Genomic DNA, 24,986 nt, shown 5'->3' with positions numbered 1-24,986 from the left:
CTTAACTCGCCAGAAATCTACCTATCAATTTAAAAAGGTGTCATAGAAAATTGAAATTAAATTACTGGGAGTATGAGTCCCAGGTCGTCTCCCAACGGGTTGCAGAAAAGTGTGCTATTTTATTAATCAGATGTTTTCAAAAAGGTTTGAGTTGAGTAAACAGGAAATTAAATTGGTGAATTTGAATAATGTAAATAAAGGCCTTGACTGGGAGTTGATTAGTTGGAATCCCTATTATTGTTGGAATGCTCTCAGGATTAATTGACAATTAAAGTTTGTCCTGTTTAGTTATCCTTTACGAGGTAAGGGAAAGTCAAACAAGTTGGAATGCTACGTCTGTTCACAAGTTGCAATCCACTTAATTAAAAGGGATTGGTGTTAGTGACTAGAAGGCAATCCAACCATAAACCCAATTACAATTTTTCTTTCAAGCCTTCCAACTCAAGGGTTCCTTTCAATCAATTCCCCATCAAGTTAGGGAACTACTCGCTCATTGTGAATGTAAAATTCATAGCATATAAAAAGGAATTAAAGAAAGACATTGTAAATAAAAATCAAAATAGTCAATTAAAAATAAAAGTGATCCTTGTATTAAATAATCCTAAAAATATTCCAATGGTAAAATTAAACAAAGCAAAGAACATGGAAGAGTAAAGCCAAGTAAAGAAAACGAACTAGAATGACGAAGTCTTGATGAGGTAATAACTCTTCTCAGTGTTCCAATGCCAAAAACTAAGAGAAAATTTAATCCTAAGAACTATGAATGTATGGAGAGAAAACCTAGAGGAGGAGTAAATTAGATCTAAAACTAAAACTGTGTAGAATGAATGTTGCCTTTGGTTTCTGCATGTTCTCTGACTCTAGTCTGCTGTTCTGGGCCGAAAATTGGGTCAAAATAGGGTCCAAAATCGCCCCTAGCGATTCTGCAAATTATGCAGATCGCGTACGTCACGTGATCGTGTCATCCATGCGGACGCGTCATTCGCGTTTTTCCATGCCACGCGTTCGCGTCATCCATGCCTCCGCATCGCTTGTGCTTTTCCATTCCGCGCGGTCGCGTGAGCCATGTGGCCGCATCACTGCGATTTCTCCTCTTCCGCGCGGTCGCGTGAGCCATGCGGCCGCGTCACTTCTCGCTGGTTGTCTCCTCAATTTCTTGTGTTCCTTCCATTTTTGCTAGCTTCCTTTCTAATCTCCAACTCATTCATGCCCTATAAAGCTTGAAACGCTTAACACACAGATCACGGCATCGAATGGAATAAAGGAGAATTAAAATGCATAATTAAAAGTCTCTAGGAAGCAATTTTCAATCATGCAATAATTTCAGGAAGGAAATATAAATGCATGCTATTTTAATGAATAAATGGGTAAGGATCATGACAAAACCACACAATTAAACACAATATAAACCATAAAATAGTGGTTTATCACTGACCAGCAAGTGCACTGGGTCGTCCAAATAATAAACCTTACGTGAGTAAGGGTCGATCCCACGGAGATTGTCAGCTTGAAGCAAGCTATAGTCATCCTTGTAAATCTCAGTCAGGCGGATTCAATTGATTAAGAGGTTTTGATAATTAAAATATAAATAAAACATAAAATAAGATAAAGTTACTTATGTAATTCATTGGTGGGAATTTCAGATAAGCGTCTGGATATGCTTTGTTGCTTCTGAACCTCTGCTTTCCTATTGCCTTCTTCCAACCATGCGTTACGGATTTCTCGTCAACTGTCGGATTTCTCGTCTCGGATGAAAAATACCAAGTACAGCTACCGCATGGCTAATCATTTGTCGGTTCCCACTAGCGTCAGAATATAATCCATTGATCCTTTTACACACTGTCACTTGCGCCTAACATTCGCAGGTTTGAAGCTCGTCACAGTCATCCTTTCCCGGATCCTACTCAGAATACCACAGACAACGTTTAGACTTTCCGGATCCCAGGAATGGCTGCCAATAATTCTAGCCTATACCACAAAGATACTAATCTCATGGACTTGGTCCGTGTATTAGATATCCAAGAGATTATACTCTAGCTGTCGTCCAATGACTACGTTGAACATCATGTAGACCGCTTTGTGGTTGTCAGGCACGCGATCTTGGCTAAGCGAGTAACGAAGATTGGGTGATTGTCACGGGTCACCCCTTAATTCTGACTTAACTGAGTTAAGTACGAGAGTATAACTTGGAGAAGAAGTAGGCGTGAATTGAATAGAAAACAGTAGTAATTGCATTAATTCATGAAGAATAGCAGAGCTCCACACCTTAATCTATGGGGTGTAGAAACTCCACCGTTGAAAATACATAAGTGAAAAGAGGTCTAGGCATGGCCGTGAGGCCAGCCTCCAAACGTGAACAATGGTCTCAAAGATCAAAATGATCAAAAGATATTCCAAAGATGTAAAATAAATCTCTAAAAGTAGTTTTTATACTAGACTAGTAGCCTAGGGTTACAGAAAATGAGTAACTAAGTGCAGATAGTGCAGAAATTTACTTCTGGTGCCCACTTGGTATGTGCTTGGGCTGAGCATTGAAGCTTTTTCGTGCATAGGCTGTTTCTGGAGTTAAACGCCAGTTTTGGTGCCAGTTTGGGCGTTTAACTCCAATTCTGGTGCCAGTTTGGGCGTTTTACGCCAAGATGTTTTAGGCTGTCTTTGAACGCCAGTTTGGGCCATCAAATCTCGGGCAAAGTATAGACTATTATATATTTCTGGAAAGTCCAGGATGTCTAATTTTCAACGCAATTAAGAGCATGCCAATTGGGCTTCTGTAGCTCCATAAAATCTACTTCGAGTGCAGGAGGGTCAGAATCCAACAGCATCTGCAGTCCTTTTTCAGCCTCTGGATCAGATTTTTGCTCAGGTCCTTCAATTTCAGCCAGAAAATACCTGAAATCACAGAAAAATACACAAACTCATAGTAAAGTCTAGAAATGTGATTTTTTCATAAAAACTAATAAAAATATAATAAAAAGTAAATAAATCATACTAAAAACTATGTAAAAACAATGCCAAAAAGGGTATAAATTATCCGCTCATCACAACACCAAACTTAAATTGTTGCTTGTCCCCAAGCAACTGAAAACAAAATAGGATAAAAAGAAGAGAATATACAATGAATTCCAAACTTATCAATGAAGATTAGCTTCAATTAGATGAGCGGGACTTGTAGCCTTTTTACTTCTGAACAGTTTTGGCATCTCACTTTATCCTTTGAAGTTCAGAATGATTGGCATCTATGGGAACTCAAAATTCAGATAGTGTTATTGATTCTCCTAGTTCAGTATGTTGATTCTTGAACACAGCTACTTTATGATTCTTGGCCATGACCCTAAGCATTTTGTTTTCCAGTATTACCACCGGATACATAAATGCCACAGACACATAACTGGGTGAACCTTTTCAGAATGTGACTCAGCTTTGCTAGAGTCCCCAATTAGAGGTGTCCATAGCTCTTAAGCACACTCTTTTTGCTTTGGACCACGACTTTAACCGCTCAGTCTCAAGCTTTCACTTGACACCTTCACGCCACAAGCACAAGGTTAGGTACAGCTTAGTTTAGCCGCTTAGGCCAGGATTTTATTCTTGTGGACCCTCCTATCCATTAATGCTCAAAGCCTTGGATCCTTTTTACCCTTGCCTTTTGGTTTAAAGGGCTATTGGCTTTTTCTGCTTGCTTTTTCTTTTTATTTCTTTTCTTTTTTTTGCCACTTTTTTTTTCTTCTCTTTTATTTTTCTGCAAGCTTTTCACTGCTTTTTCTTGCTTCAAGAATCAATTTTATGATTTTTCAGATTATCAATAACATTTCTCCTTTTTCATTATTCTTTCAAGAGCCAACAATTTTAACATTCATAAACAACAAATTCAAAAATATGCACTGTTCAAGCATCCATTCAGAAAACAAAAAGTATTGCCACCACATCAAAATAATTAAGCTAATTTCAAGATAGAATTTGAAATCATGTACTTCTTGTTCTTTTGGAATTAAAAACATTTTTCATTTAGGAAAGGTGATGGATTCATAGGACATTCATAGCTTTAAGACATAGACACTAAACACTAATGATCATGTAATAAAGACACAAACATAGATAAGACATAAAGCATAATTTTCAAAAAACAGAAAAATAAAAACAAGGAAATTAAAGAACGGGTCCACCTTAGTGATGGCGGCTAGTTCTTCCTCTTGAAGATCTTATGGAGTGCTTGAGCTCCTCTATGTCTCTTCCTTGCCTTTGTTTTTCCTCCCTCATGGCTCTTTGGTCTTCTCTAATTTCATGGAGGAGGATGGAATGCTCTTGGTGCTCCATCCTTAGTTGTCCCATGTTGGAACTCAGTTCTCCTAGGGAGGTGTTAATTTGCTCCCAATAATTTTGTGGAGAAAAGTGCATCCCTTGAGGAATTTCAGGGATTTCATGATGAGGGGCTTCCTCATGCTCTTGTTGAGGTCCATGAGTGGGCTCTCTTGTTTGCTCCATCCTTTTCTTAGTGATGGGCTTGTCCTCTTCAATGAGGATGTCTTCCTCTATGACAATTCCAGCTGAATTGCATAGGGTACAGATGAGATGAGGGAAGGCTAACCTTGCCAAAGTAGAGGGCTTATCCGCCACCTTGTAGAGTTCTAGAGATATGATCTCATGAACTTCTACTTCCTCTTTAATCATGATACTATGGATCATGATAGCCCAGTCTATTGTAACTTCAGACCGGTTGCTAGTAGGAATGATAGAGCGTTGGATGAACTCTAACCATCCCCTAGCCATGGGCTTGAGGTCAAGCCTTCTTAGTTGAACCGGCTTGCCTCTTGAGTCTCTCTTCCATTGAGCTCCTTCCACACAAATATCCCTAAGGACTTGGTCCAACCTTTGATCAAAGTTGACCCTTCTAGTGAAAGGATGAGGATCTCCTTGCATCATTGGCAAGTTGAATGCCAACCTCACATTTTCCGGACTAAAATCTAAGTAATTCCCCCGAACCATTGTGAGCCAATTCTTTGGGTTCGGGTTCATACTTTGATCATGGTTCTTAGTGATCCATGCATTGGCATAGAACTCTTAAACCATTAAGATTCTGACTTGTTGAATGGGGTTGGTGAGAGTTTTCCAACCTCTTTTTTGAATCTCATGTCGGATCTCTGGATACTCACTCTTTTTGAGCTTGAAGGGGACCTCGGAGATCACCTTCTTCTCAGCCACAACTTCATAGAAGTGGTCTTGATGGACCTTTGAGATGAATCTCTCCATCTCCCATGACTCGGAGGTGGAAGCAATTGCCTTCCCTTTCCTCTTTCTAGAGGTTTCTCCGGCCTTAGGTGCCTTAATAGTTATGGAAAGACAAAAAGCTTTAGCTTTTCCCACACCAAACTTAGAATGATTACTCGTCCTCGAGCAAAAGAAGAAAGAAATGAGTAGAAGAAGAAGAAATGGAGGAGATGGAGGGAGATGAGTGGTTCGGCCAAGGGGGGAAGAGGTGTTTGTGATGTGTGAAAATGAAGGTAGTGAGGAGGGGTATTTATAGGGTAGGAGAGAGAGGGGATTCGGTCATGAAGGGGTGGGATTGGGAGGGAAATGGTTTGAATTTAAATGGTGAGGTAGGTGGGATTTTATGATGGATGGATGTGATTGGTGAAGAGAATATAGGGAAGAGGGTAATATTTGATAGGTGAAGGGTATTTGGGGAAGAGTTATTGATGGGATTGGTCAAGGGTATTTGGGGAAGAGTGTTATGGAAAGGTGTGAAGAGGAGAGAAGAAGAGGTGGGATAGGTGGGGATCCTGTGGGATCCACAGATCCTGAGGTGTCAAGGAATTCTGCTCCCTACACCAATCTGGCATTCAAACGCCTATTGTGTGCTAATTCTGGCGTTAAACTCCAGCTCTGCTACCTTTCCCGGCGTTAAACGCCAGCCTGCTGCCCATTTCTGGCGTTAAATGCCAGCCAGATGCCCATTTCTGGCGTTTAACGCCAGCCAGATGCCAGACAGCCCTTTCTGGTGTTAAACGCCCAGAGTGCTGCCCATTCTGGTGTTTAACGCATAGAATGCTGCCAGGCTGGGTGTTAAACGCCCCCTTACTGGCGTTTAAATGCCAGTAAGCCTGTCCTCCAGGGTGTGTTGTTTTTAATGCTGTTTTTCATTATGTTTTTTATTTTTTATTTGTTTTTGTGACTTCACATGATCATCAACCTAAAGAAAACATCAAATAACAATGGAAAATAAATAAATATGATTAAATAACATTGGGTTGCCTCCCAACAAGCGCCTCTTTAATGTCAATAGCTTGACAGTGAAGCTCTTAGAAAGCTTCATATAGACTCAGAGCTTAGTGGTGACCTCCCAACACCAAACTTAGAAGTTGAGTGTGGGGGCTGTGTTTGACTCTGTATTGAGAGAAGCTTTTCATGCTTCCTTTCCATGGTTACAAAAGAAGATCTTTGAGCCTTAAACACAAGGCGGTCCTCATTCAATTGAAGGACTAACTCTCCTCTGTCCACGTCAATTACAGCTCTTGCTGTGGGTAGGAAGGGTCTTCCAAGGATGATGGATTCATCTTCATCCTTCCCAGTGTCTAGGATTATGAAATCAGCAGGGATGTAAAAGCCTTCAACCTTCACAAAGACATCCTCTACAAGTCCATAAGCATGTTTCCTTGAATTGTCTGCCATCTCTAGTGAGATTCTTGCAGCTTGTACCTCAAAGATCCCTAGTTTCTCTATTACAGAGAGTGGCATGAGGTTTATACTTGAACCAAGGTCACACAGAGCCTTCTTAAAGGTCATGGTGCCTATGATGCAAGGTATTAAGAACTTTCCGGGATCCGGTTTCTTCTGAGGTAATTTTTGTTGAACCAAGGTATTCAATTCATTGATGAGCAATTGAGGTTAATCCTCCCAAGCCTCATTACCAAATAACTTGGCATTCAGCTTCATGATTGCTCCTAAATACTGAGCAACTTACTCTTCAGTAATATCTACATCCTCTTCAGAGGAAGAATACTCATCAGAGCTCATGAATGGTAACAGTAAGTTCAGTGAAATCTCTATGATCTCTGTATGAGCCTCAGATTCCTTTGGTTCCTCAATAGGAAACTCCTTAGTAGCCAGTGAACGTCCATTGAGGTCTTCCTCACTGGCATTCACCGCCTCTTCCACCTCTGTGCATTCGGCCATGTTGGGTATATTGATGGCCTTGCACTCTGACTTTGGATTCTCTTCTGTATTACTTGGGAGAGTACTATGAGGGATTTTAGTAACTCTTTTACTCAGCTGACCCACTTGTGCCTCCAGATTTCTTATGGAGGACCTTGTTTCAGTCATGAAACTGAGAGTGGTCTTACTTAGATCAGAGACTATGGTTGCTAAGTCAGGGTGGCTCTGCTTAGAATTCTCTGTCTGTTGCTCAGTAGATGATAGAAAAGGCTTGCTATTGCCAAACCTATTTCTCCCACCATTATTATTGAAGCCTTGATTAGGCTTTTATTGATTCTTCCATGACAAATTAGGATGATTCCTCCATGAAGGATTATAGGTGTTTCCATAGGATTCTCCCATGTAATTCACCTCTTCCATTGCAGGATTCTCAGGGTCATAAGCTTCTTCTTTAGAGGAAGCTTCCTTAGTACTGACGGATGCAGCTTGCATTCCAGTCAGACTCTGAGAAATCATATTAACTTGCTGAGTCAATATTTTATTCTGAGCCATTATGGCATTCAGAGTATCAATCTCAAGAACTCTTTTCTTCTAAGTTGTCCCATTATTCACAGGATTTCTTTCAGAAGTGTACATGAACTAGTTATTTGCAACCATTTCAATGAGTTCCTGGGCTTCTGCAGGCATCTTCTTCAGATGAAGAGATCCACCAGCAGAGTGATCCAATGACATCTTGGACAATTCAGATAAACCATCATAGAATATACATAAGATGCTCCATTCTGAAAACATGTCAGAAGGACACCTTCTGATCAATTTCTTGTATCTTTTCCAAGCTTCATAGAGGGATTCACCTTCCTTCTGTCTGAAGGTTTGGACTTCCACTCTAAGCTTGCTCAACTTTTGAGGTGGAAAGAATTTGGCCAAGAAAGCATTGACCAACTTTTTCCAAGAGTTCAGGCTTTCTTTAGGTTGTGAGTCCAACCATATCTTAGCTCTGTCTCTTACAGCAAAGGGGAAAAGTATAAGTCTGTAGACCTCGGGATTAACCCCATTGGTCTTAACAGTGTCACAGATTTGCAAGAATTCAGCTAAGAACTGATGAGGATCTTCCAATGGAAGTCCATGAAACTTGCAATTCTGCTGCATTAGAGAAACTAATTGAGGCTTAAACTCAAAGTTGTTTGCTCCAATTGCAGGAATTGAGATGCTTCTTCCATAGAAGTCAGAAGTGGGTGCAGTAAAGTCACCAAGCATCTTCCTTGCATCTCCACCATTGTTATTGGGTTCGGCCATCTCTTCTTCTTTTTTGAAAATTTTTGTTAGGTCCTCTCCAGAGTGTTGTGTTTTAGCTTCTCTTAGCTTCCTCTTCAGAGTCCTTTCAGGTTCAGGATCAGCTTCAACAAGAATGTTCTTATCCTTGTTCCTGCTCATATGAAAAAGAAGAGAACAGAAAAGAATAGGAATCCTCTATGTCACAGTATAGAGATTCCTTTATGTGTGTAGAAGAATAAAAGAAATAGAATGAAGAAGGGAGAAGAAGAATTCGAACACAGAGAGAGGGAGAGGGTTCGAATTATAAGAAGAAGAGAAGTGTTAGTAAATAAATGAACAAATAGAAAGAGATGAGAGAGAGAGAGAGAGAGAGTATTCGAAAATTAATTCAAAATAAAAGAAAAATATTTTTGTTTCTATTTTAATTATTAGTTAGAATTCAAATTTAAGAAGGAAAATAAAATTAGAATTTAAAATAATTAGTTAATTAAAAAGAATTTTAAAAAAATGGTTAGTGATTTTCGAAAATTAGAGAGAGAAAAGTAGTTACGTGATTTTGAAAAAGATATTATTGAAATAGAAAACTTTTAAAATCAAACAAAAAGTCAAGTAGTTAATTGAAAAAGATTTGAAAATCAATTTTAAAAAGATAAGAAGTTAGAAAAAGATTTTGAAATTAAATTTTGAAAAAGATATGATTGAAAGATATTTTTGAAAAAGATTTGAAAAGGAAATTAAAAAGATTTGATTTTTGAAATTAAAGTTGATTACTTGACTACAAGAAACTAAAAGATATGATTCTAGAATTTAAAGATTGATCCTTTCTTAATAGGCAAGTAACAACTTAAAAATTTTTGAATCAAAACATTAAATGTTAGTAATAAATTCGAAAATTATGAAATAAAAATGAGAAAAAGATTTTGAAAATCAATTTTAAAATTTTTCGAAAATATTAAGAAGAAAAATGAAAAAGATTTGATTTTTGAAAAAAATTTGAAAAGATAAAATTTTTAAATTGAAATTTTGACTTGATTAACAAGAAACAACCAAATTTTAAAAATTTATGACTAAATCAATCCAAAATTTTGAAAATTATAAGCAAAATAAAGGGAAAGATATTTTTTTATTTTTGAATTTTTAATAAGGAGAGAGAAAAACAACAGACAGACACAAGACATAAGAAATTAAAATCAAAACAACTAATGCATGCAAGAACACTTTGAATGTCAAGATGAACACCAAGACACTTTGAAGATCATGATCAACACCAAGAACATGTTTTTGAAAATTTTTTAGAAAAGAAAAACATGCAAGACACTAAACTTAGAAATTTTTAATCTATAGACACTAATAATTCAAGAATGCATATGAAAAACAAGAAAAGATGCAAAACAAGAAAATGTAAAGATCAAACAAAAACAATCATCAAGAACAACTTGAAGATCAATGAAGAACACATGCATGAATTTTTGAAAATTTTAAGAGAATTAAAAAGAAGCAATTGACACCAAACTTAAAATTTGACACAAGACTCAAACAAAAAAACACAAATTTTTTTTGGTTTTATGGTTTGTTAATTTTTTTGTATTTTTTGAAAATATTTTGGAATAAGAAAAATAAGAAATTCAAAATTTTTTATAAGAATTCCAGGAATCATGCAATGTTAGTCTAAAGCTTCGGTCCAATAAGTTAGACATGGCTTAATAGCCAGCCAAGCTTTAAGTGAAAGCTTCGGTCCAAAAGATTAAACATGGCCAAAGGCCAGCCAAGCTTTAGCAGAGCATCGCATACAACAGCCAAATTGATGGGAACCAAAAGGCTCCTGCAAAGATAGGTGGAAACCTCGGTCCAAAAGATTAGACATGGCTTAACAGCGAGCCAGGTTTCAACATATCTTATGAAACTCTAGAATTCATTCTTAAAAATTCTGAAGAACAAAATTATTTTTTTTTGAATTTTTCGAAAATAAAAATAAAAAGCTTAAACATAAAATAAAATTACCCAATCTAAGCTACAAGATGAACCGTCAGTTGTCTAAACTCGAACAATCCCCTGCAACGGCGCCAAAAACTTGGTACACAGAATCGTGATCTCACACTTTCCTTACAACTCCGTGCAGCTGACCAGCAAGTGCACTGGGTCGTCCAAGTAATAAACCTTACGTGAGTAAGGGTCGATCCCACAGAGATTGTCGGCTTGAAGCAAGCTATGCTCATCTTTGTAAATCTCAGTCAGGCGGATTCAATTGATTATGAGGTTTTGATAATTAAAATATAAATAAAACATAAAATAAGATAACGTTACTTATGTAATTCATTGGTGGGAATTTCAGATAAGCGTCTGGAGATGCTTTGTTGCTTCTGAACCTCTGCTTTCCTATTGCCTTCTTCCAACCATGCGTTACTTCCTTCCATGGCAAGCTGTAAGATCCTCTCAGTGAAAATGGTCCTCTACGGTTTCTGCACGGCTAATCAACTATCGGATTTCTCGTCTCGGATGAAAAATTACCAAGTACAGCTACTGCATGGCTAATCTTCTGTCGGTTCCCGCTAGCATCGGAATAGAATCCATTGATCCTTTTGCACACTGTCACTTGCGCCCAACATTTGCAGGTTTGAAGCTCGTCATAGTCATCCCTTCCCGGATCCTACTCGGAATACCACAGACAAGGTTTAGACTTTCTGGATCCCAGGAATGGCTGCCAATAATTGCAGTGTTTTATGGTGAAATTGAATAAGCTTTGACTTGGTTTGGTTGTGAATTTTGGAAGTTTGAAAACCTAGCTAATTTTGGTAAAAACCAGTTTTTGGTGAACTTTGACGGATCATAACTTGAGCCTCTATTTTCGAAATTAGGTGAAATTTGTTTTAAATTAACGGTTGTTTTGAGAGCTTTAAATTGATATAAAGTTTGAATGGATTTCTATAGAGGAAGTTATGAACGTTTAAAGTTTGGTGCTTAAAACTGAATTCTGCAACTTTGAAAATTTTCTAGGTCTGGTAAGGGTCACATACGCGACACAATGCACGCGACGCGGCCATTCTATTCGAGTTGGGCATTTTGCGTACGCGAGCACTATATGCGTACGTGAGCTACCAGAGATTTGACCCTTGCGTACGCAAACATGTCACACGCAACGCGAGCAACCAAATCGGTTTGGGACACTCGCGTACGCAACTATCTATTTTTGACTGCATGCGTACGAGAGATGGAGACTTGCATACGTGAGATCCTGTTTTACTGAAAAATGATTTTTTCTCCATCTTCAAGGGTTCTCCAACTTTCCAAACTTCCTTAAGTTGCAGTTTAAGAGTAACATCTTGTATTTAGGCCTAAGGATTAATAGAGGAGAATTAGTAACTTAAATTGATGAATTTTTGTATGAATTTTAGAAGATAGAGACTTAGGTTTCTGGAGTACTAATGATGGATTAGTCGAGAGAGATGGCGGGGTACTGTAATGATGTTAAGATAATGAGTTTTGGAATTACAGATTTATGGTGGTTGAGACGAGTTTGGGACTCAGAGTTGAAAGATGACTTTATTGAGTACTGAAAATGAATTCTGAAAAACCATTGATACATTGTTTTATGCTGAGATTGTTGAGTCGCTAAGCACCTCGGGCAAGGGTTGTGGCAGTCTCCCGCTTGTCGAGGTCGTGGTGCCGGCATAAGGACGGTTGGTTTATCCCGCTTACGTTGAGATGTGAGGGTTAGGGTGGTATCTCGCTCGCATAATGTAACACCCTACCACATAGAGTCGTATGCTTAAGTTATAAAATAGAGGTGGCGAGATATTACGACCTCTAAAAATAAAATTTAGTATATATAGTAGTATGAAAATATTTGTAACTAGGAGCCTTTGAAGAAAAAAGGGGGTAAATCAAAACGCACAACACTCCGATCGATAACGTAAATGAAACAGATAAAGAGTAAGCTGACGCTAGGAGATATACAAAAGAGTGCCAAAATACATATATCAAGACTCGGGACTTGGCCTACGAAGATAACCGGCCCAAGCATATAAGTAAATATATACATATATATGAGGTAATCCCAAAAGAACCCAAAAGGCAAAATACAAAACCTGTTTCTCCAAAATAACCTCTAAGAGGAGTTAATACAAAATACATATACAGTGGAAAATGTAAGTATCTAAACAAGTATATAATAATCAAAATAAAATCCCAAGATACAAGGATCTCCACCAAAAGGAAGTCTCCAGCATGCCTCAGCGAGGAGCCTCACGTCCTGCATCTGAAAACCACAAAATCCACATGGGTGAGAACCAGAGGTTCTCAGCATGGTAACAGTGTCCAAATTTCTAACATGTAATGTCCTGGGAAAACCAAAGGCAATCCTAGCACTTCCAGATCATAATCAAAGCGTATAAACAATGCTAAACCATGAGAAAAGTAAATAGGCGACTAAACTTAAGGATCTTCACACTAACTAGATATCCCCTTTCCAAATCCTGCAGACCTCCCAATCGCTAACAGAAATTGAAATGCAAACACAAGTATACCAAATAAAGAGATGCACAAGTAGGAAGCAAATAAGACAATTAGGCAATTAGCAAGTAATGATGCACTCAATTAGGCAATCCAGACAATTCACGTATAATGCATATGATGCATGCCTATCCTAGTGGCTGATGAGTCTCATCTGTCAGTTATAAAGCCAACCCAACAAGTTCTGGTAGCTAACCATTGGACTGTCCCGCTGTCGTGCATCTCCAACTCGAGTTATTCTCAATATAAATCATAAATTCATATATATCCAACACCCTCACTGGTGTATATTTACGGGGGCGAGCTCATCCGGAACTTTCACAGTGTCCGGCCACACTTACGACATAGGGTCAGCACAGTATCGAGTCTCCACCTGGAACACGTGGTGGCTAGCCACTACTTTCACCCAGAAAAACTCATATCTCAGATAGGTGGAGTGCAACAATCACAATACTCACAATTCAGCATATATGCATATAAATCACAGCCATGTGTTAACATTCATCTTAGTCATCCGGTTTATAAATCATAATTCATAACCTGCCATAATCATCATCACACACAGCCATTCGGCTCATCTCATACTCGGCCATTCGGCTCATATCATATACAGCACTCCACCATACTCCTCAAGAACTCATATCATCATCATTCATCATACTCATCATAACATCCCCTTTATTCCTTCACAAGTTACCCTCTTTCCTAGCCTACTTTCATTCACTAGGCATTTTACATCAATTTAAGATTTAGGGGATAAAATTGGGCATTTATAAGTGTGAAATAACATCTCAGAAAGTTACAAGCTTGTTGGGAATGTGAAGGACTTAAAAAATAGCTTTAGAAAAGAACTGGGTCGCGTGCGTATGCACAGGGGTGTGCGTGCGCACACCCAGAAGCATTTTTAAACGTGTGCGTATGCATAGAAAGTAAAATCTCCAGGGTTGTGTGCGCACACAAGGTGTGCCATCGCCACCAATAGCAAGCCATTCCCAACGTGTGCGTGCGCACAGATCTGTGCGTACGCACAGCTCGCAAAACTTCTTTGGCCATGCGCACGCACAGAGTGTGCTAGCGCTCCCAGCAGCAGCCCCGTTCCTGCGTGTGCATACGCACAGGGCTGTGCGTGCGCACAGGCTCAATATTCCGCGGGTTGTGCGTGCGCACAGGGCTGTGCATACGCACACAACCCAGAAATCACAAATTCTGCAGAAGTTGCAGAATTCAGATTTTTGGCCCGAACTTCCAATGATCATATCTCCTTCCACAAATTTCAGATTTTCACCAAATTTAAACCATTTTAAAGCTTATGAAATTATCTTTCATTTGATATAAAAATCATCAAATTCCAAAAACAATAACTCAAGATATGATCCGTTGAATTTCATCAAAATTCCATTTTTACCAAAACTCATAAACTCCCCATTTCAAAACCTACACTTACCAAATCCAAACAAAATCAACCCAAAACTCAACCATTCCAACATTAACTATTTTCAAACCTCATTCAATTATCAACCCATCAATTACACCATATTTAACCAATATCTCAAGTTAACAAATCTCACGTCATAATCACCATTTCACATCTCAATTTCCAAAACAAACAATCCATTTCATCAATCACCATATATTTTTACATGTCAATATCATACTCCAGAAACATGCTCATCAACAAGAGCTTCAACCTTTTCATCAAATAAACATATCAATCCATGTATCCATCTCAATCTAATTCATTCATCAAATATATCAACATGTCACAACCCACCAAGTTCATGCATAACAACACAATTTACATCATTCATCAACTACTTCATTATTTCAAAATCCTATCTTAAGGCCACTAGCCTACGTTTTCACACCACATTACATTTTAGATATAGGAAACCGAAACCATACCTTGGCCGATTCCCGTTCTACCCGGAACACTCTCAAATATCAACCTTCCAAGGTCTCCAAACTCCACCAACAGATTTTCCCAACACAAAGCTCCTTTCCAAGCTTTCCAAAATCACCAATCAAGCTCCAATACACACATATATAATGCCTAAACCATAATATCACATCAAAACACAATAACTCAATACCCAATACCTCAAATTCAATACTTTCACTAGGGTTTGAGATCTCTTACCTTACCCAAGGATCAAGGAGGCAAGAACAAGCCTTCCCTTCAAGTTAATTTGATCCTACAATACAAGGAGCTTACAAATTTCAACATTTTTGCCCAATAAATTCGAAATCAAGGGCTGGGATTTGAAGAAGAAACTGTGGCCTACCTCAAAAATATTTGTGTGGGTTTCGTAGAGCTCGACACCGCGGTTGCGTGGCCATAAACGGTGCATCAATCGGAGCTCCGAATCAAAAGTTATGATCAATTGAATGTGGAACAAGGGTTTTGGAACTTCTCTCCTTTTCCTTTCTTAATTTCAGCGTGCTTGTTGTGTTTTGAGGGGAGAGAGAGCTGAGCTTCATTAATGAATGAGACTTGGCTGGGCCCTTGAGCCCAACTTGGGTCCAGTTAGTCCAGTTTGACCCGTTTGGCCCAATCTTGGGCTGATTTCTTTAAAATTGATGTCAAAATTTTCGTTTTAATTTCCCCTATCATATTAAACCATAAAATCCTCATTTCTCACTTTCTAGAATATATTTTAATTTATGGGTTAATTAGCTATTAATTAACTGGGTTTTACACATAACCTTCTCTGCTACATGCCTGCATGAGTGTGCAGAGCCTATATCTTCCCGGCATAGGAAACTCCTTGCTGTATGAGTGTGCAGGACATATATCTCCAGCGTGGCAGATTTCTCTGCTGCATGAGTGTGCAGAGCCTATATCTCTGGACGTGGTAGAAAGGCTACATTCGGAAGGATGTGTCGGGGTGGCATTTATAGACCGATAAGTTATATCACGAGCCAATAGGACAGGCATCCATCATATACATCTTCTATGTGTTTGTTTGCTTTGCTTATCTTCAGTATGCCTAAATGAAACACATGTTTACTTGCTAATTGTTCTAATTGCTGTATATGTACTTTACTTGTGCTTTACTTGTCTGCATTACTTGTGTTTTCTACTAGGATTGAGGAGGCTCGGTAGGCGGTTGCAATGGGATCGCATGGAGGTTAGGTTGGTGAAAGCTGTGGGATACAAAGGTGTGATTTGATATTAGCTAGAAATCCCCTAAGTTTAGATAACCCTGATTATGGTGCTTGGTTTAAGTTATTTGTTTTCGTTAAGCTTGAATATATGTTTGGTGAGAAGTTTTAGGATTTCCTTTGGCGTCCTGAAACCTTACATCTTATATAATGGGCCCTTTACCATACTGAGAACCTCCGTTTCTCATTCCATATGTTGTTGTTGCTTTTCAGATGCAGGTCATAACCCACCTCGGTGATTTGTAAGATGGTGATAGAGTGGAAGATCTTTTGCTATCTTTTTATATTTTGATTATTATGTTGTAGTTCTCTCATCTTTTGTGCATTTAACTTGTTGCCTTAGAGGATTTATTTCTGAAAACTTTGAGAGATAGGTTGTTGCTGTTTTAAACTTCAAAACTCTCTTGTATTCAGTTTGACTAGCCGGCCTAAACTCCGCAGGCTACAACTAGTCCTCTTTTGTATATCATACTTATATATATCTTGTTTACTCTAATTATTACCTTGTGTATCCTGGAGCTATCGATAAGGTTTTATATTCATTATGTCTTGATCTATCCGTGCTTACGCGTTTAGTATCGTGTGTGAATGTTTCGCATATTGTAATTCTGCTTTATGCGACTTTGAACTTTATTCCTTCATCGGGCTTCTGGTTATATAAATTATTGGACATATATTATTTATTATAAGCTTTAGAACTGTCGTGGTACTTTGTTATCCTTTGCTTTATGGCTAGAGGTAAGGTTTAGGGTAATGGGGTGTTACAAATCTTTTTTTTTTGTTCTGTATTTTTTTTCTCTCTGAAAAACCCAAAAAGATGAAAAAAAAAATCAATGATGCAATAATATTCAAACTTTTATTAAGGAAAAAGTATGGAATAAACTTTAAAAAAATATATATGTATTTTGTTTTAGTGCTGTGTTACGATTAAAAAATTTTATATGTCACATTCATCCCCTTCGAATAAAAATAAGAAAAAATAAAAAAAATCAAACAGAAAAAAGAAATAAAAACAAAAAATTTTATATGTTACATTTAAAAAATTTTGGTGTTATTTTTTTTTTAATAACTTTTAATTGGTTAAAAAAAATTTTGTATTACGGTTAAAAATTTTTTTATCTACCAATTAAGAAATTTTCTGTGTCACGATTGAAAATTTTTTATGCTATTTTTATGTTTTATATCCTCCTCCTCCTCCTCCTCCTCCTCCCTCCTCCTCCTCCTCCTCCTCCTCCTCCTCCTCCTCCTCCTCCTCCTCCTCCTCCTCCTCCTCCTCTCCTCCTCCTCCTCCTCCTCCTCCTCCTCCTCCTCCTCCTCCTCCTCCTCCTCCTCCTCCTCCTCCTCCTCCTCCTCCGTTTCTAATAACTTTATTGGTTAAGAAAATATTTTATGTTACGATTAAAAAATTTTTTATCTTTCAATTAAAAAATTTTCTGTGTCACGATTGAAAATTTTCGATGCTATTTTTATGTTTTATATTTTTTTTGTTCTCCTCCTCCTCTTCAAATAAAAATATGATCCTCCTCCTCTTTAAATAAAAATAAGATCTTCTTTCTCTTTCTTCTTTAAAAATAAAAATAAGAAAAAATAAAGAAAAATTAAACAAAAAATACAAATAAAAAAGAAGAAATAAAAAATATTGCATACATGTAATAATGCCAGAAGAGAAGGAGGAGAAAAAAAATGCTGCAACAACAGTAACAATAGAAGAAGAATAAAAAAAAGAAAACGTATGAGAAAAAAAATGTAATTTACGTATACGTTGTGTAAATAATTTTTATTAGATTTAAACCAATTAGTTAGATATAATTACTAAAAATGCTTAAATATGTAGTAGTACAGAAATATAAAATACATATAAATTCTGAGTTAAGGCATTTATGATTGAATGCAACTAATAACAAAGGAAAAAATGCAGTAGCCCCTTCCATTATTCAATGCAACTTTGCCAAGGGTTTAGGCGTTTTTGGTGACGCCAATTGGATTTGGGATTTAATCTTTTTTATTTATTTTGGTTGTAACTAATAAATTTAATTACTTTGGAAGGAGAAAAAACTCCAAGGCTGTATTTGTTTACAGGAACAGGAGATTGAGATAGGGACACAGAAACATAAAATTGTGTTTGGCAGAGGAGACATGAACAAAAATAATGTGTTTAGAGACATAGAATTAGTGTATTTTGTGTCCATCCGAACAAAAAAAACACGAAAACACTAACAAAGGACACAATTTATTTTTTATTTTTTTTTCATTATTCTTATTAATTTTTTATAATTATATTTTTTATTATTATATTTTTCATCTCAAATTTTTTGAATGAAAAAAAATGAGAATAAATTGAATTTTCATAATTTGTTCTAATTTATCACCAAATAGAATATAAGAACACAAAATTTTGTGTCTCTGTCCTTCAATGTCTTATCCTATCATATTCTCAATGTCTTATCTTATCATATTCTCAATGTCTTGTCCTATCCCTGTTTTCAGAAACAAACGCAACCTAAAAGCTTTTCTCAGAAAAATCTAATAAATTATAGCATTCTCTCACACAGTGTGAAAAGCATAAACGCAAGTAATAGGTTTAAATGTCAAAGCATAAATTACACCCAACATACATATATACATACATAAATTCATCATCCCATGAAAAGGATTGGAGAGAGAGAGAGTTTAATCTGAATCAACACGAAAAGGATTGGAGCTAGTACCAGCTCTAGCTTCTTCAATATTCTTCTTTTCTGCATTATTTTTTTTGTTCTTCATCTGATCAAGAATATCAGAAAGTTGGAATTGACCACCCAAAAGGAGACTTTGCTGAGGTTTAGTCTCATCGTCGTCAGCAGCACTTGTTGAAGCTTCCTTACCCTTTGATATAGAGATCACTACTGTTTCTGCTTCTGTTTCTGGTAATTTTTTCATACTTGATAATGCAATTTGATTCGCATCACAAACTTTTGAGGAAGATTCTTCCACAGGGGCCAACCCAGAAACTATTTAAACAAGACCAAAATATTATCGTCCTATATTGTTATATATAAGTATATAACTACACTACCCATAACAATAGATTAAGCTAAGCTTTTATAATAGAGATGCTTTCGTAACATATATTATAAATTAAAATGATAAATTTAAAAAAAAATGCATCAATTTTGTTTGTGAATATTATGATATCATGTAATTAAGTTAAGGTGGATTCCAGTATGTTTATATTAAAGTGGTTATGGTGGTTATATAAGTGTTGTTAAAATTAATGTTATATTTTTTTATATTTTAGTAACACTTTTTTTTCTTAGAAATATTTTTAAAAAATTATTGTTTTAACAATAAAAAAAGTGTTAATTACTTTAATTAACGATAAAAATCATACTAGAATGATTCTTAAGTTAAATTAGATGGATAAAAAAAATTTAAAAAAGTAGAAACTACATTATTATCGGCTCAAAAATTTTAATTAATATGGAGGACTTATAAGTGGTGTAATTCTATAAAAAAGAGTGATTTTTGCAGATATGAAGTTAGATAAATTGTTAATATAGTGGTTTTAGGAAGATAGAAATTTTTAATAACTATTTTGGGAAAAAAATTAAAAGAAATTCCTAATAGCATTTTTTGGAGATAAAATTACTATTAGAGTTCTTTTATGTTTAATTTACGGAAAACTTTATATTAGTGTTACTATATCTCTGCAAATATGTTCCAACTCCATTTTAGTAATTAGTGCACTATTCGAGTTCACATTTTCTTCTTTATTTTGTTTTCATCATAAAAATTTATATTATATGGGATCAGAAAAAAGTTAGAATATTTTGTTACTTGGGAACTTTATTATTTATAATTGTAGTTCATCTCTATATATGATAACATGTATAATAATATGTAAGAGAAAGAATATATATGTTAGAATAAAAATACCTGGTGATGATACCCTTTGACGAGGAGGTGCACTTGCATGCTGAATCACCACTTCATGAGAAACTCCTGAAGAGGAATAATAATTCCCTTGAATAGGATCAAAATTTGAAACTATCTCAAGAAATTAACGTGTGAAAGAATATTCTAGAGTACTACTATACCAGACATTGATGCCTTTTGAGGAGTAACATTTGCACTTGCAAGATGAGCTTCTTGATGAGAAAATTCTGAAGAGTAACATTTTTGAACACCGGCTGCGGGTTCAGAAACTGTATCAAGAAATTAGAAGCCAGATTTGAGGAGTTATATATAAATTGAGCTGTGTTATTTAGTAAATTTTATAATACATACATTTTTTATTCTAAATATGTGGCATAGAGAAAGAGATAAATATAGGACTGGTAATGGATAAGGTAGGGTAAGGTAAAATAGGGTTTGAACTTTATCCTAATTTTATTCGTGGATTGAAAATTTTTTTAAAATTCTACTCTATTCTATATGCGGGTTAATAATTTCTCAACCCTGACCCTAGTCGCACTCTAAAGTTCTAAACCCTACTCTACCCAACCCTATCTATAGAAAAAAAAAAATTTAAGTAAATATAAAATTCAACCATTCCAAATTTTATACATATTAATAAAATAGAAAATAAAAAACTAAATTCAAATTAAAATTAAAAATAATAAAATCTTAAAAAAATTTTACATAAAATTACAAATAATATGATCATAAACTAGTTTAGTAGTTATTTCAAATTTTTATAAAAAAAAAAATTGTGGGTTCAACATTCACTTTCTTTGCTATATATATATATATATATATATTTATTAGCGTGGCAGGTAGGGTAGGATATACCCTAAACCTGTACCCTACTTTATCTCCAAGCAAACTCGTACCGCACCCTACCCTACTCGTAGTGGGTCGGGTACTCGCAGATAGAGTATATATTGCCAGCCTTAGATAAAGATCCACAAATATAAAAGAATTATACAATGCTTTTGGTTTCTCTCTCCTACTATCTCTAATATATTTATTAAAAATATTATTTATATATTAAAATAAATTATTAAAATTAATTATTATATATTTGTATATAAAATATATATATAATTTAATTTATTTTTAATATATATTTTATATTTTAATATATATTTTCTATTAATAATTAATTTTAATGATTCATTTTAATATACATCTTATATAATTGTTATTTATTTATCTTTGTTGCTTATTAAACACTGATTTATATATACCTATGATGGTCAGTTTGAGGGATCAGATCTAGTTGTAGTAATTAAAAATTTTGTTTTTGTATGGTATTTGTATTTTTATAGAATTATTCTCTTAAGCCTCATCCTCACCTTCTTCATGTTCCTTAACTCTACTTCTCTATTACTACCTTCTATGATCTATCTCATTCTTTTCTCTTCACACCTAAACTCATATATACAATAGAGTTGACTAGAGTTGATGAGAGTAGCTTTACCTCACTTATTGCTCTTTATCAATAGGTATTCTAATTTTTATATAAGTGAACAATAGTGTAAAATGTAAAATTTATTAAAATATGCGTAAATTATTCTTCTCTTTTATCTAATTTATCCTTTTTGTTAGAATATAATTAGAATCAATTATAATCAATTAGTATTATTTAGTATATCTGATTCTAATTATATTCTAACATTTTTTTTTCATTATCTCAAATATAATATACCTTCAATTTCTCCTATAATCCTCTGAATTTTCCATTGAATTCTCTAATTCTGTTACTCTTAAAATCAATATCACTTCATTGACAACCACTCATTTATTTCTTTTTTATTATCACATTTTCTCTTCCTTTTCTAATTAATTTGTGGTGATAAATCAATGTGAAAATTTTCACTTTTCTTTCATAATATATATCAAAAATATACTTATTTCTACGTCAGTTTATCATTTAATTTCTAATGAAATAGAATTGAATGACATTATTTTTACTTCTTTTGGTAGCTATATTATTTCTTAATTTCCTAAACCAAATTCTATTAAAAAGAAAAAAAGAGAAAAGCACAAGAATTAACATAATTTATTATTTTTAGCTAATATTTTTAATTATTAGTTTAATTTTTTTAACCTAATAATCTAATAATATAATTTTAGTTCATATATTTTAAATAAATAATGAATAAAAGTAATAAATTCTAACTAGTCCTGTATTCTTTTTAAAGGGATAATTGAGTGTTTATGGAGAAACCTGAAGGCATATTGATGTTCCTCCGCATTGAGCTTTGATGTTGAACAGTGTAATAAGGCTTCCTCTTAATCCCATACTCCAAATACATATGAGGAGGAACCCTATCAAGATCAGTCGGCATCAACTTCGTCGTAGTTGCCGCGGTATCATCCACCACCTTCTTCTCTTTATTTTTCTCTAATGCAGAAGGAGGTGGCGGTGGCGGTGGCGGTGGCGGTGGTGGTGGTGGTGGCGGCGGTGGTGGTGGTGGTGGTGGCGGCGGCGGCGGCAGTGATGATGGAGCAAGTAGTTGATAAGATGGGAAGAATTTGAAGGTCTCTTTTGTCCACCTTGTGGAAAGTTCTTTGGGAGTTTTGTGATGTAGGGAGGATGATCCCAAATGTGAATCAGCAATGATTGCTTCCCAGTTTCCTTGGCCATGCCTTCGAACACCGAGCCACAGTGCATCGAGTTCCGACTCGGTCCAGTTACCGGTTTTGTCATTGTCTCTCTGTATCACCACACCGGATGGCTTCTTTAGTGGTGTTGTTGTTGGTGGTCTTGATATCCAGCTCGACCCTAAACCTGAACTTGAACTATTCTGACCATATATCAATCAGAGTTATTTCAATAGTTAGTACGTAAACAACATTTTATTTCTATTATATATCCAAGTTATTGTCCATCGATGAAGACTAGCAAAATTTATCGTTTTAGGTCAGCAATTAATCAATAATGTTTAAAAACGTGGAATAAAAATAAATTATTAAATTATTAAATTAAAAAAATTGACTAAAAATCTATGATGAACGGACATTGACACGGACACGGCATACGATACGACACGGGATACGTCGACACGCGAATTTTAAAATTTTATAAGATACGGAGACACGCATATATATAAAAGAGCAATGCTAGGGGACCAGCAACTTTTGTGATTGGTAGCCATCAATGATGATTTAATGGTGTGAGATTGGTATGAGATTTCATCTAATGACTCACCTTTTTTTGCTGGTTACATGCTAGCCAAAATTTAATAAAATTGCTGGTCCCTAGACTTTTCCTATATAAAATATAAAGAATTTTTTAGGGATAAGTATTGTTTTGGGTTCCTAATGTTGAGGGTCAGAATCGAAACTATCTCCACCGTAATTTTGAATTTAGAATCATTCTTAACGTTTTTTCTCGTATTAAAATCATTCTTTTTAATAAAAAAAATATAAAATTTAAAAAAATAAAAAACAGAACACGTTTTGGGAGGAGGGAGAGGGAAGGAAACGCGTTTTTGTTGGGGGGTGGGTGGGGGGAAGGAAATGCGAAGGAGGGAGGGGAGGAGGCCATCGCCTTCACCGCGGGTCTCCACCGTCGCTTCTTGCCATCACCGCCGCCTTTGGGTCCTTCGCCACCGAGCACGAGCAGCGAGAGAGGAGATCTGAGAAAGAGAGAGGGAGCACCGGTGGAGGGAAGGAGGCCGCTGCCATAGCCGCCGCCACCATCCGACACCTACATCATCATCGGTCCGCCCACGAGCCGCAGCCAGAACCGCGAACAGAGAAAGATGTCGCTGCCGTTCATGCATGCTTCTGCTGCCGCCGTGGAGTGCGTCGCCGGGAAGGGAAGCCTGAGCTGCCGATCTATCCAGCCGTGGAGTGCGTCGCTGCCGTTCATGCATGCTCCTGCCACCGCCGTACTACTCAACCGCCGTCGCTCCGTCGCCCACGAGCTGCTGGTGGTCCTGCTTCGGTTTCTGCATCTGCTCCTTCTTCTTCTGCATTTGCTTCTTCTGCATCTGCTTCTGTTTGTGTTGAATTTGTGTTGATTTGTTGAATTTCTGATTTCTTGATTTGTTGAATTTTTACTTCTGCATCTGTTTCTGCTTTGTGCTTGATGTTGTTATTCTTGTTGGTGTTGGTGCTGGTGCTGGTGTTGGTGCTGGTGCTGGTGATGGAGGTAAAGATGTCGGTAGTAGTGGAGGGTATTTTTGTCCAGAAAAAGTTAAAAGGACGATTTTAATACGAAAAAAAAAGCGTTAAGGATGATTCTAAATCCAAAATTACGATGGGGACGGTTTCGATTCTGACCCTCAACGTTAGGGACCAAAATAATACTTATCCCTATTTTTAAAATAAATCTCAATGATATTTAAAATATAAATTATTTTTTATTTATTTTTAATGTCTTATTTTAATTATATCAAGCATTTAAAATATTTTTTATTTTAATAAATAATAATATATACTATATCTAAATTTATTTTAAGAATATATATTAAAAATAAGACTGAACATGCTGACACGTGATGGTATTTAAGTATATCCTAACGTGTTTGGAGAAAATTTTTTTATTTTTTTATTAAGACACGGTTGGACACAGTAGACACGCGTGTCAGATAAGTGTCGGTGTGTGACGTATCCAAAATGTGTTCGACACGCAAACACGGTAACTCAGCAAAGTGTCGGTACTTCATAGCTAAAAACAATAAATTCTACTTACTCTTAAATTTTTCTTTTATTTATACTATTAGTTAAAGAAAATTTAGCAACCAACATCTTACTATTAATATTGCAGTTAATATTAAATTTAAAAAAATATCTAAAATTATTAAAAAATATTCAAAATTTAATTAAAAAAATATTTAAAATTTAAACTCAACAAAAATTTATCTTTAATAAATTTTATAATAAATTTGTTTGATAATTTATTATCATATTAATTGAAATTGATTATTATTATAGTGTTAGTTCTCTAACATTATATATGT

The 24,986-nt window shown here is 35.8% G+C and overlaps 1 protein-coding gene across 1 annotated transcript; it reads right to left on the bottom strand.

Moving 5' to 3' along the window:
* Positions 1-18,588: 18,588 nt before the first annotated feature.
* LOC140181588 (uncharacterized) lies at positions 18,589-22,861 on the bottom strand. Its single transcript, XM_072225623.1, has 4 exons — positions 22,244-22,861; positions 20,169-20,276; positions 20,008-20,073; positions 18,589-19,082 (listed from the first exon to the last, which is right to left on the bottom strand). The coding sequence occupies exons 1-4, from the start codon at positions 22,362-22,364 to the stop codon at positions 18,763-18,765; spliced, it is 615 nt and encodes a 204-aa protein (XP_072081724.1). The 5' UTR covers positions 22,365-22,861; the 3' UTR covers positions 18,589-18,762.
* Positions 22,862-24,986: the final 2,125 nt, after the last annotated feature.

This window comes from Arachis hypogaea, chromosome 18 (assembly GCF_003086295.3).
Source record: "Arachis hypogaea cultivar Tifrunner chromosome 18, arahy.Tifrunner.gnm2.J5K5, whole genome shotgun sequence".
Classification (NCBI taxonomy): Eukaryota; Viridiplantae; Streptophyta; class Magnoliopsida; order Fabales; family Fabaceae; genus Arachis; species Arachis hypogaea.
The sequence above is the reverse complement of the archived record's forward strand: the minus strand, read 5'-3'. Positions and strand labels throughout refer to the sequence as shown.